This window comes from Vanessa cardui, chromosome 4 (assembly GCF_905220365.1).
Source record: "Vanessa cardui chromosome 4, ilVanCard2.1, whole genome shotgun sequence".
Lineage (NCBI taxonomy): Eukaryota > Metazoa > Arthropoda > Insecta > Lepidoptera > Nymphalidae > Vanessa > Vanessa cardui.
Genome location: NC_061126.1, coordinates 14494473 through 14509142, shown reverse-complemented (window position 1 = coordinate 14509142; position 14670 = coordinate 14494473). Strand labels below are relative to the sequence as shown.

Here is a 14670-nt window from a genome sequence, read left to right as displayed (position 1 = left end):
GAAAGTATTCATTTCCCAGTTGTTGTGGCACAGCTTTATACCTAATAAAGTCGCCGTCATTGATTACCTTACCTAATGTAGAGCGAGCAGGTGCAACTAATTCATATACTATCAACACATAGTGTAATCCAATCGAATTTGAATAATTAATTGAATTTCATACATAAACACATTATTCTAATTGTACGTTTTGAAACAGCTATTAATTTTGATCAGCACGAGTACAATGTATAATTTTATTTATGCCATGTAAGCTTTGTATGTTTTTATAACTTACTATGTGTATTATGTTTATAATATTATTTTCATTTTATTAACGTAGTTTTCGTTGAAAATAATCAGCAACAGAATATTTATTTCATTATAATAGAATTATGCATCTTACAATATATAAAAGTATATGATACTTTTTAATCTAAAAGCGGTGGTTAAAACCTCCTCCTCCATTAAGGAGAGGCCTTAGCCCAGCAGTGGGCTATTTACAGGCTGTTACTTTACTTTAATTTAAACTAAGGAAATATATTGTATATACATTACTAGTTGTCACCCGTGGCTTCGCTTGCGTTTTATGGATTGATTGACATATAGGGTAGCTTCACTTAATTGTAAAATGACGATTCAAAAGTGCCTGAAAAAGCCTACTTGAATAAAGTTTATTTGATTTTGATTTTTATGGTAGGCATAAAAGTAGCATGTGTCCTTTCTTGGGGCTCAAGTTTGCTTCATACCAAATTTTGTCTGGTTTAGCGGTTTGGTCGTGAAAGAGCGACGGACAGACAGACAGACAGAGATACTTTCACATTTATAATATTGGTATATAAGTATAGATTAGTATAAATTATGAAAAAACGTTAAAAGTGACTCTGAATAAACTGTGCCTATATTTATTGGTGGTGGTCAACTTCGTCAGGTGGCTCCTTCCAAGAGATTGTACGAACACCTTAAACCCCCGATTCTGCTCAATAGCTCTTTCTATTGCAAGAGTATTGGAGCACCGGAGGTCGTGTCGTACGCGCCTGCTGATCTCTTGGTTTAATTGCCGTTTCTCTGACGAAGTGACAGGTGGGTTTTCACGTCGTTTCTTCATGAGCCCCAAAGTCTCTTCCGAAAGGTTCGACTTCCTGCCCTTACACTGCATGCCACAATATCTCGTGCCTTCTTCCCTGAAAATTCGAACTACATTTTCGAGGTTCTGGTTTATGTCAGTTGTGGTTTCCACAGCAGCGAATCGGTACTCCAGGATTGACTGGAATGTTTCAGATCCTGCAATGGTTTGGAGCAGCTTTAGATATTCAGAGAGCCTCGGAGGAGTCGGTGATCACTACCGGTATTGAACCTATTAATCACTGAGACGTCTCTGAATATATGCCTCTTGTCCGTCATTATGAAGTCGATCTCATTTTTTGTCATAGTGTCAGGGCTTTGCCACGTCCACTTCCTTTGCGGCTGCTTCTTGAAGAAGGAGTTAATCAAGAAGAGCCCCTCCCGTTCGAGGAAGTTGACAAGCATTTGCCCCCTATGATTCCTGCTTCCAAATCCATGGGGTCCTACTACCGATTCGCTGCAGTTCTGTACTCCCACTTTAGCCTTAAAGTCCCCCATGACAACGTTGTAGTGGGTTTTCGTGGTGAAGTGGAGAGCCCTCGATATGTCATCGAATAATTCTTCCACTTCATCGTCCGAGTGTGTCGAGGTCGGTGCGTACGCTTGCACCACCTTCAGGCTGTACCTCTCGGTGACCTTTATAATGAGGTACGCTACCCTGTTCGAAACACTGGAGATTTCCATAACGTTGTTAACTAGGGACTTATTTACCAGAAACCCAACGCCACCTTGGGATTGTTGGTCACCCTCTCGGAAGTACATTAGGTGGCCCGATTCGAGGGTTACGGTGTCCTCTCCCTCTCTACGGACTTCACATTGCCCTAATATGTGCCACCTAATTTTCCCAAGTTCTACCTCAAGTTGCGCTAGATGCGAGTGAAGCCGTAGCGTGCGTCCGTTGTACGTCGCAAGGGTCAGTCGGTTGTGGTGGCCTCCCGTAGCCCGGTGATTCAGCACCCCCCGTCCAGCCGTTACCATCGTCGCCACCATGACGAGGAATAGCGGGGCTGCCGGGAACTGGGGGCCGTGGCTTGCGTGTGTGCAGCATGTGGAGGTTATTGCCCATAATCGCCCCGCTGGGCAGGCGGGTTGGCGATCGCAGGGCGTAGCTTCTCGCACCGGTGACGCTGCTACCCGTCACCGGTCTGTGGTATTTAGCTACGCCTATTTTATTTGATGGTTATACCGCCATCAGTCGGTCGCCAGAGCCTCGTTTGCTGGTCGGCAGGATGCACCACGGGCAGGTGAGGTTGGCATGGGGCACTAAGGTGTAGATTGCGCCCCCTTACATCCCCAAAAGAAACAATTAAATTATTATCTGCGTTTCTCATAAAAGTTTCCTCTTGAATCACTCTGATTTGAATGAATGACTTGACTCTTATTGATGAAAATCGCATTAAAATTTAAAATCCTTTGCGTAGTTTAAAAAATCTATGGGTACAGGTGGTGCAAAACGACTTGACTATATATGTACGTATATAGAAAACAAAACGAACAAGTCATTATGTTTCTACGTCTGTATAAACATGTAGAATTAACAAGTCACTTTCAGATTATTCTTGTATTAACGAATTTCTATTCAATAACCTGAACGAAGTAAATGAAACTCGTAAGCACTATAAATAAAGTGGGACCATAACATTCTTTATCTACGCAATGTCGCCTGACGTATCGAGACGAAATCAAACCTTACCCAAAACACATTTACTAAATGGACAGTCGATGTTGAAACGTAGCGTAGGTTTGCCGTTAGGGACGCCGGTACTAATCAAATGACCTCGACGGCGTTCACAGCGATGTCCGATTGAATATCGGAACAAAAATCTCGTGATCGCAGATATGTACTTTTGATTGTCAACACAGTCTGAATCCAGTCAGTACTATCAAGTTGTTTTGGTAATTAAACAAAAAAAAAAAGTCATTTGTTTTTCTTTAAGTATCATAATCACTACATAGTATAAAACAGTCGCTTTCTCTGTCCCTGTATCCCTTAACTTTTAGGATTTTGATGCGATTTTTTTAAAAGATATATTGATTCGAGAGGAAGGTTTTTACATATAATACATGGACAATTTAGTACACAAACGCTGATAATTTTAGAAGTTTGTACTAAGATTTCATATTATTGCACCCGTGCGAAGACGGGCGGGTCGCTATTTTTTCTTATATTCTAAATACGAATTATTAAACACAAAAGTACACGGTATGATTATGAAATAAAAATTACATCCGCTATAAGAATTTGCCCTAATATTCCATAGAAATCCTCAAAATTTCAATAGATTTTGCTATTATTTATGAATACAATACGCATTCAATAAATATCTTCGTTTAAATAAATATTTATTAAATGTTTGTATTGAGATTGTTTATCTTAACATAAAGTGATAAAATTAAATTATTATCGGATAACACGTTTGTTCTTGTCTTCTATTATCTTACTGTTTCAAATAAAAAAATATGATATTAGTTCTTTATTTAGTTATACCGATGATGTTGCTTTATATGGCTATTATTTATTTCGGTCTAAAGGAGAATTACCTGTAATAAATAAATAATAAAAAAAATATCATCAACATCACATACATTGCTCTGATCCCAATGTAAGTAGCTAAAGCACTTGTGTTATGGAAAATCAGAAGCAACAACGGTACCACAAACACCCATACCCAAGACAACATAGAAAACTAATGATAATCTACAATGAGTCGGCCGGTAATCGAACCCAGGACCTCGGAGTGGCGTACCCATAAATACCGGTGTACACACGAGTCGACCACGGAGGTCGTCAATAAGAGTAATAATAGACACAAATTTTATTTTCGATGTAATAATATACTAGCATGAGGGTTATAGAATGTGAATACTTCTAGGAGTACGATATTATGAGCGAAGATGGAAAAATGTGTATAAAATACTTTAATAATATTTGACCATTTATCCTTGAACTATTTATTTTGGAACGAAGTTCTTTAACGCGGCTCACAGTAAAGTGAACTGGTAGGAATCGTCACGTAAGGAAAAAGCATTATGCCCCTCCAGGCTACCTTTCCCTTTCTTTCTCTTACGCTCTGTCTCTTTCTATTTTATACGCTTTTATATTACTTAAGCTGGATGTCCCAAGACACTTCTCGATTTTTTTCCATGTTGGTTTTGTGCCATATTTTTGTTGTAACTCCCCGTGGACGGCACTGGAGCACATCCATTTTTATACCGTTTAAGCAATTACCATGACAATATTTTCCAGAAATTCTTTCACCGGTTTTTCTAACTTCCGAAGTGTTTATTTCCGAACCAATGGTAGAACGTTGCACTTTCTTACTGATTGTTTTTGACTATCAACGTTATGCTTCTATATTGAATAAAGATTTTTCTCTTTTATATTCGGCTTATCAATCCTGTAACAGTTCGCAGTCAATCTTTGAATTGTCACACATTTGGGCAAAGAGAATATTTAGGAAGGCAAATTAAAAGAGGCATTGTATAGAACCCATACAATTATCATCACCATCATTTCAACTCTTAAAATATCCACTGATAAACATAGGTCTGCCCCAAAGATCGCCAAAACGACCGGTCTTATGCAGCCCGTAACGGCTTCAGCGGCTTCCAGCTACCTTCACCAGGTCTTCGGAGCGCCTACCCACGCTGCGTCTTCCGGTCCATGGTCGCCACACGAGAACTCGTCGGCCCCATTGAGCGTCGGTTCTTTGAGCATTGTGCCTCGGTGGCCCGCCCTCTGCCGTACAGTTAGTGGCCATAATAATACTTTAAATATTACATCTTTTTTTCAACAGATCGGCTGCTGTGGAGCAGATGGTGCGATGGATTTCATCAGCATGAACAAGCCTTTACCATCCGAGTGTCGTGATTCAGTCACTGGCAACGCTTACTTCCACGGTTGCGTTGACGAGCTGACTTGGTACTTAGAAGGAAAGACCGGCTGGCTGGCTGGCATCGTTCTTGCGTCTTGCATGATATGTGTAAGTAGTATCGAAGTAAGGAGTAGAATTCGTATAGAACCGAGATGGACCAGTGATTGGGTTACATTTTTAAATGATTAATTTGTTAATAATTTACCTCGTGCTTGGTGGTGAAGGAAAAACTCACGAGGAAATCTGCGTGTGTCTAAGTTAAATGAAATTTTGCTACTTGAGTATCAACCGCATTGTAGCAGCGGGATGAAATTAGGTAGGACATATTATAGAGGGTGTTGCTTTTTATAAGGCTTGCATGCCCAGCTGTGTAGGTACAACCGACTCGTCACATATTCTACCCAGGAACAGCAGTACCGTTTTATTCTAGTTTGAAAGTTGAGTGAATTAGTGTAATTATAGGCACAGGTATCGAGGTAAACCTCCTTGATACTCCACAACGATTTCTGCTTCTGATACCATGTCAAAGAGTTTTGAGCCATTGGTTCTAAATGATTGACTCTTTTGTGTGTGATATATGTATTATCTACAGACACAAGAGACATCTTTGTTTCCAGGTTGGTAGCGTATTCACGATTCGAGATTGATGATTAATATTTCTTACCGTCTCAATGATAAATGTCGGCTACTTACCATCAGGTGGCACGTATACCAGTCTGCCTATCTGTATGTAGGTTCTAGGTTTTAGACATTTTAAAAGAATATATTTTAATCTGTGTTGCAATGTGATTAATATTCCAAGGTCGCATGTGAATGTGGCGTTTTTGTATATACATTTAAAAGTTTCAAACGCAAAATGACTTCGTGTACTAATATGCACGCGCTTTTATTTTTTATTATAAAAGTAATAAGTTTTTAAACTAAATGGTCATTAAATCACCGGTCACGCTATTGCAGTTTATATACATTATACATGCTTAGGCAAAGCATGGCGTGTCTTACTGCAAGTTGTACTTATCTTAACTACTTATAAATATTAAACATTATTTTTTACTTTAGAAATAAATATAAATAAAGTACTACTAAACTTTGTTCTCGATTTTAAAATAATTCAAGATTTATTTACAATAGAAAAAAAAGGTTGTACATATTATTAATGACTGTATTAACAATGTTGTGACAGAAAATAATAATCTGTCAATGTACCTCTCTTGTTCCAAAATCCTTTTTCCCCCAATTAGAAGTCTATGTGTTGGAATTTCATTCGACACATGGTTTCATAATAATAACGATGATCTTCTGTCACTATTACACATGAGTTAGGCACATGAAAATTGTGACGTTTAGTCTTTTTGAATACGTGACCTAATGAGCTGTGTCTGCTCTTAAACTACTGAAGAAAAACTATTTTCAAAATATCTAAAAACCTAAATGTAATAAACAAAATGCACAAATAAATTTCTGGGCTTTAAGTGTCAATGTAATATAGTCGGTTCCAGTAAACAAATACTTTGTTTTTCAGGTCATAAATGCCGTTATGTCGCTAGTTTTAATCCAAGCTGTAAAGAAAGAAGAAGAAGAATCCGTCGTATATAAGAATTAATAAATAAAAAATAATAATATATTAATATTATTAATAATAATTAGGCTTACAATGTTATAGAAATTTATTTCCCCGATGAAATTGTTTTTTTATAATCTTTATTTTAATTGATTATTTTTTTATTAATAATAAAATATTACAAGTTTTTATTAATTACTTACTTGTTGTATTTCTCTTCCCATCGTTTTATACACTAGTTATAATTGTAATACATTTAATGATAATAGTAATAAAGTTGATATCAACAATATATTTTTTTATTATTTTCAATAGTCTCAAATCGCGCGTTCCATGGTAGTCTTATCTTATCATTATTCAAAACAGGCGAAAAATATACCATGTTTTATGTATCTGCGGACAAAACCGCGGGCACAGCTAATAAAATTTTTTTTTTTCAAAATGTAACTGTAAGTCGCACTCGTCCTGAAATAAAATTATACTAATGGATTATCGGTTCAACAGATTCAGATTTTATGTAATATAAACTAATCATTATTTATAATATAAATTATTACGTACAACTCGATCCGCACGCTCCACGCTAAAATACTTTTTATTATTATAATGTGTGTGTGAGTGTAAGAGTAGGGATAATTATGGTATAATTAGACCATAGATTTATAATAAAATTAGACCACACTAAAAAACTAAACAATTATATTCCAATTTGTATTTAATTTGTGTTTATTCTTGGAAAATTAAAGTTTATTGAAAATAATACTTAAGCAATATAAGTCCTACTTAAGTATTATTTAGAAGTTATAGAAGTTATAATAATACATCTTTCACATACCATTTTCCAGATCCATTCAAACACGAGTTTACCTTGTAATTTCAAAGCTTAAAATAAAATATAAACTTCGAATTATATACCTAAACGTTTTACAGAACGCGTTGCATCTTCTTTTATAAATTTTATAAAAGAATAATATATGTATATTTGTTTGATTCTTCAGTTTGGCATTAAACGAAAATGTACTAATGTATTACTATTGATTTTCGATTTATTTTATTCACCATAATTTCCCGTTTATCGTGTACCAAGTAATTTTGTGATTGTGATAAAATATTAATGTATGAAGATATTCAGTGTTAGTTGTTTTTTTAAAAAAAGGTTCGTGTTAATTTCTATCAAAATAACAATGAATTACTTAAAGCCAATTAACAAATTATACGTTTCTTAAAACATCGATATGTATACTTTTAAAGACAAGCCTGTATGATGAATAATCTTGGAGAAATGATTCATGAAAATGAATGATTATTACAAAGAATTATAATTAGTAGACCATTATCAAATTAAATCAAAACAGAGTTCCATTATTTTTTTTTTTAGTATTCGTTGCTGTATAATAAAATATGGAGCAATGAATTAATTATATTGTATATATACACAAGGGAATAGAGCGGTGGGATAGAGCTGGCATGACGGTATAAGAGAATCGAAGAGTGCATGGTATATGCCATTAAGGCATACGAAACGCCTTACCCCTAGGGCGCGTCAATAGATTGTTCAGAATAAAATATTGTCTGATAAAATGATACGAAAAGCGATTTTTTCGATTCCATTCGAAACCAATGTCATTGACCTCCTCAATCTTATCCTAAGACATTAATAAAATTCACTATTATGTATGTACTAAATAAAAATATATAATACTAAAATAAGAGTTACAAATAAATTAAAAAATATAATTTCTTTTGATTTTCTATTTTGTTATTTAAATGCATTCTTATAGTAATCGTTATATTTTAAGATGAAGGCAATTTCACTTTTAGACGTACCGGTTCGTATTCTTTCGTTTGTAGTTATAAATTGTAGTTCTTTAATCCATTTTAGTAGTTTATTATAAGTATAACAATTGCAATAAATAAATGAACTTAAAAAGCAGGTGAAATATTATTTAGAAGTGTTTCGAAGCGATAAATTACAAACTAGTAACTCAGATATCTCATTCAGTTTCGAAAACAAGTTGTACAAACAGTTAGAGTGCACATCATACATTTTCAAGCTGTTAATGTCGGAAGTTAACATTACACGCTGTTTACTTTTAAATGATTCGTTTGTAAAATAATAATTTTTAAATTCTATAGAAATTATATAGAAATTATATCTATAAATATCCCACGACTGGACAATGTTATTGCCCAGGACATCAAGTTAAATTTTACATAAATATTATTACTATTTTAACTTTGCCGTTTAGTAAATTCAAATCGTTTATAAAAACTACATTGGTAAAAAAAGGCATATTATTCCATATAAGATTTTGTAGATGATAAAAAAGCTTGGAATTAATACCTGTTGACTTCCAGGCCGGATACATTACATACATATATAATGGTATTTAAATAATATGGTTGTATTTTTTCAATTGTTGAAAAAGAGTAACTACTGAATTTTTTTCCGGTTCTTCTCGGTAGAATCTACTTTCCGAACCGGTGGTAGCTTCACTTAATTGTTAAATGACGATCCAAAAGTGCTTGTAAAAGCCCACTTGAATAAAGTTTATTGATTTTGTTTACGAGAAAGTATAATTTAAATTATCTATCTGTATTTTAATCCATGATTGATATTTATTATTAGTGATGGAGTATTGAGTTTATTAATAGCACGTTAAACATCGCAGATATTTCTTTTTTATGTTACTATTGAACAATTTCTTAAATCGGATCATATGCTCCTACAAATATCACCTATATCTACAAAGATCGCCAAATACTCAGTAACGAGAACTGATTATTCCAAGTACTCATTTTCTATCGTTCTTCTTCTACCTAGTTGTTAGTGTGTAAGAATTTCTAGATTTTTTTTTTTGTTTTCATGCGGAATGGTAATCGTAAAAAATACTGCCCAATTGATCTTACCACTTTTTATAACATACTCGTATGCTTGCGTAGATACGTTACGGTGTAATTAAACAAAAGGCAAATGGAGCGCTTGTAGCATTATTCAGAAGCAACAAAAGCGAATAAATAATTAAAAGATCAAATTAAAATAATTGGGATACCCCATAAAATCTGCTACTTAATTTCCGGACATACGATCGGATTACAAAACGAAAGGCAAATAGAGCTGTTTTAGCTAATACGTCAAAAGTTATTTATAGTTAATAACTAATTATTGTCAAATTAACAAAAAAGGCGTCGTTTCACACTATCAGGAATTTGGTGTACACGGTACATATACCAAAATACCATTTTTTACAACTTCTATCTGTCTGTCTGTTTGTTCCCGCTAATCTCTGGAACGGCTGGACCGATTTTGACGGAACTTTCACTAGCTGATAACTGATATAATAATGAGTATCTAAGGCTACAGTATATATAAATATTTTTTATTTTTGTTAAATTCAAACGCGTACAAGGTGGCAGGTCGCTACTATAAAACATTAAGCTTATCCGTGTTTATTAAAAACAAAGAAACTAAAATATATTAAGATATTAAATAAAACATGAAAGCGTTGTTGAAATAAATACTTAACTATCAATTCGAGCATTAAAAACGCATTTCCCCTGGCAAATAGTTTATTTTTTTCATTTACAACGTCGGCGAAATGATGAGACTATGAAAATAGAAGTGTACAATCGCTCTGTTGCTTTTAAAAGCGAACACAAAGTAAATAAATCAGAAACACAAAGCTTTGGGTAATGCGTTGTCGACTACATACGGTCGAATGTTTCGTGGAACTTTTAAATACAAATTAATTAGAAAAATAATACGATAAAAAACTATAAATACAATACAAGACGGAATTGGCTTGTAAAGAAAAGTAAAGTAACAATGTTGTTGGAATACACATGTGTATTCCACCAACCCGCATTGGAACAGCGTGGTGGAATATGTTCCAAAACCTCTCCTCAATGGAAGAGGAGGCCTTATTCTAGCAGTGGGTAATTTACAGGCTGTTACTTTACTTTTCTTTACAAGAAATTCCATCTTTCGTTGTATGTTGTTGTTGTATATAGGTCGATGGAATTAGAAACCAACCCGCATTGGAACAGCGTGGTGGAATATGTTTTAAACCCTCTCCTTGATGGGATAGGAGGCCTTAGCCCAGCAGTGGGAAATTTACAGGTTGTTACTTTTTTTAAAGATCGACGGAATCATATTTCCATTAATAATGTCAGTAAAGATTTTATAGTTGTAAACATATAGTTTTTAAAAACTGAAGTTATTTATAACCATTTTATTAAATAATTAATTAAAACATTAATTGAAGTAAACTCTTGCAAAATAGACTTAAACATTTTTTTGGAAAATACATATCAATTGGTTTGAGTGTAAACAATACCATACAATGTGTAATAACGTTTATTCATCACTACTATGTTTATATTTAAGTTGAAAAATATTTAGTTTTCTAAGTTATACGAACGCAGTAGCAGTGTGTATCGTTATTTCTTGTTTACACATCCACCGTAATGAAAACAACGCTAACAGTGAGACAGGGATTCTTCACTTTGACTTTTCCGTTCGGTAGTGCGGGTCCATTTCCTCGACATAACAACCAACGTCGCGGCGGAAGGCGCCCCTAGCTTGTATGAATTTCTGCAGTACAGAATACGACTAGCGTAACTTGACCCTTAATATAACCGCCCTTTCTTACTAAGTCAAAGGAGAGAACGATATCTTCATAGTATCGTAGAGGTCTAACGAGAATTGATGCTCGCTAAAGAAACATGTAAGTTTGTTATCGGTTCATTTGCTTCTGTAATAAGTTGTGATCCTTCGACGTTTGATAGGTTTCTATTGAAGGAAATGTTGACATTTATTTGTCTTGGAGGCGCTTTCTATTTCTCATACGGGCTGAATTGAAACAATTTCACATCCTTTTCATATTAACTGGAATATTCGTGCAATAAATATTTTCTACTCTATTAGCGCTTTTTAATGAGAAACTTCTTTTGATGCAATGCAAACAGAATCGCAATTATTTTACTACATAGTTTTAAAATTAAAGTCCTGATGGCAAAATTCAGTCTGTATAGGCACAATCATATTTTCTGCGCTAAGTCGTAATACTTGGAATGGTTGTGTTCCAGTTTGAAAGGTGAGTAAGCGAGTGTACGTACGAGCACAAGGGATATACTTAATATCTTAATTTCTAAGGTTAGGAGCGTATTGGATTTGTAAGGAATGATTAAAGTTTCTTATGGCACCAATATTTTAATGGTGATGAACCATTTGTTTATATGATACCAATAATAACATGTTTACTGTTTCATGATCTTAATATTTGGTCTTATATGGAAAAATATAATTGACGAAGTCTTTTTTACCTGGATACCACTAAGGCACGGATAAGTTCTTGGGAAAGAACTTGTTAATTTATATTTGTATGTAAATCTGCCTAGGTCGTATACCTCATAATGGTATTAACCCCAAGATTACATTCCAGAATCGGTCAATATCATTTAATTGGGTATGGTATTTTTGAGAAATACTCAGTATCTAAACGATGGCATTATTTACAAACTCTTGTCGCGGGATATCGTCCTGTGTCTGGCACTCTTTCTGGTAGTGTCGGATTGGTCATCCTATCTTGCGCAGAGCTCTATGTCCTGACGAGGTCAGTCAATTTTGAGATCAACGATTTGCTTCGAGTATATTAAAAATCATTTTACGGTTAAGAAATACAGAGTCAAAAAAAAAACTTGAAATAAAATCCAATATACGACATGAAGAATATGTTTACACTTAAAAAGCCGCTGGCGCTGGTCACCCATTTCTCTAATATAGGTCAATATAAAAGAAACACTGAAGAATAAATTAAACACGAGGAAAAGAGGGAGCCTGAAGGCGCTACGCATCCGGACAACGGCTAATATCCGGTGCTGAATGTGTATGAGCAACAAACAACGACTTAGAACAAATAATTCTGAGCCCCGATCCTAACTTACTTTCACTAATTGTTTGGTAGGCAACTTTGCTACAAACGGCGCTGATATTCCGCTTGGGGAATAATCGACTAAACATGGGATGATTGACTGGAAATAGATTGGAACTATTTAACGTATAGCCGTTTCAGTAACAGAACTTCACCAATTTCGATAGGAAGAAAGAGTTCTAACTATTCATCCTAAATTCCACCTTTGATTTCTGAAATTAAATTTCTATCATGTTTTAGCTTCGTTCATTACAATTCCATAATCCAACTTAATCCTCTGAAATATTGTTTTTATACGGCGAAGAGACCATCATTCCGTTTGCCATAACGACAACGGCCGATTGTACCCCCCAGAGAGCAAATATATGTTATCACATCCGCAGGCAAAAGCCATGCTATGTTTTTTTGTTGAATCTCCTCGATATTTTAAGTAAGTCACGGACAAAAAGATGAAGCTAAAAAATATCCATAAATATTTAAATATAAAAAAATCGTTGTCAAAAAGAAATGAATTTCAAATAGCCGCCATGATACTTTAAACACAATAAATTTAAATAGCAAAACACTCAGACATTCTAAAATTTATAGATAAGTACCAATTACATGGGATACTTATTGAACCCTTATAATATCCCTCCTATAAATATAAGAGAAGGGACTTCAAAGTTTAGAATAAATTATATCTGACCGTAAACTCTTGTAACGTGAATTGATCCGCAGATTTTATTTCAACTAATCGGATTCGAATGATTTTGCAAATTCATAAAGAATAAATTTAAGACTACGAAAGATTTTTTATTGATATTAATACTTTGCTTGGGCGGCATTTTCGTATCTTATTAAGAAATATTACAAAGAAAGGATAAACTTTTTTTTATTAACGCTATCAAATTTATTAATGTATATAAGAATTAATATAGTAATTATCTGAATCGTATATGAACAGGTATTGAAACAATTATCAAAGGCTTCAAATAAAGTCAAAATTGGTCGGAATTTTCGAACTGCTGGACAAAGATATCCTCATCACTTGAGAAGAAGGCTTGAACCTACGTGGAACACCACAGCATATGTGCAGACTCCCGGGAAGTTTTCTTCACCACTTGATTTTATAATGTAATTTGACACTTCACCTCTTGTTTCATTTTTCTGCTTTATATATTTGCTTTGAAATAGGGCAACATTTTAAAACAATCCACATACCAGTATATCATTTTTCTCCCCACAGGATTTATCTAAAAACACCTTTTTGCCAAGCATATATTTATATGTAAGGACGATTCACACAAATGCAATTTCTTTAGTCAATGAACGCCCCAGTTGGAATTTAGACAGGGACTACTGAAGCATTACTTAATATTCACGTATTCAATGGTCTTATCGAGCACATCCTTTGAAATGCAAGCAGCGTTTCAGAAAGCCATGTCCGATGAAAACTAAATACGATACACTCCAGCAATTTATCAATAGATGGATACAAAATAATATTAAATCGATTCTATGATTGGATTAATTAATGTATTCCTTTATTCGTTCCTTTATGAGCAATGATTCGATTAATCGCTCGTTGTTATTCAGTATCGATACTTATTATTCACGTATCTAAACAAAGCTTGCTATGCTACTTATTGATCTTAGGGCGTACTGCGTAGTAGCACTAAGGCTTACTAATTTAAAGCATTTGGTATTTATTAGCATCCATGTAGCGTATATATAATAGCGTATAGCGAAAGAGTGTAATTATTATTTGTTTACATACACTACGATTTAAAATTAAACAACTGTAAATTGTTAAAAGTATTATAAAAGTGCTAGCCGTCATTGTTTTTTTTCTACTGTTTTTGGAACGAAGTTCTTTTTCACAGCTTCCAGTAGAATGATCAGGTAGAAAATGTCACCACAATTGTCACACCTCAGAAGCACTATACTACCTCCAGGCTTTCTCTCCACTCTTTCTCTTTCTGGCTTAAAACAGCTTTTTAATTTTAATTTAAAATATCATTTTAGTATTACTAAATCTTCGCTGTAGTTTTTAACTTTGTCGATTCGCAAATTCAAATCGTTTGTAAAAAATACATTGGAATAAATGCATAGTATTTGATACAAGATTTTATACACGATAAAAGAGCGTGGAGTTAATACCTGTTGACTTCCAAGCAGAATATATTAATTCAAATAATTGTATTTAACTAACATG

The 14670-nt window shown here is 34.2% G+C and overlaps 1 protein-coding gene across 1 annotated transcript in view; it reads left to right on the top strand.

Moving 5' to 3' along the window:
* LOC124544388 (tetraspanin-2A) overlaps window positions 1–6832 on the top strand; it is a 31495-nt gene extending 24663 nt beyond the window's left edge. Inside the window, exons 4-5 of the mRNA XM_047122916.1 lie at window positions 4902–5087; window positions 6502–6832. Of these exons, the coding sequence (XP_046978872.1) occupies window positions 4902–5087; window positions 6502–6582 (267 nt within the window). The 3' untranslated portion in view covers window positions 6583–6832. The remainder of the gene's footprint in view (window positions 1–4901; window positions 5088–6501) is intronic.
* Window positions 6833–14670: the final 7838 nt, after the last annotated feature.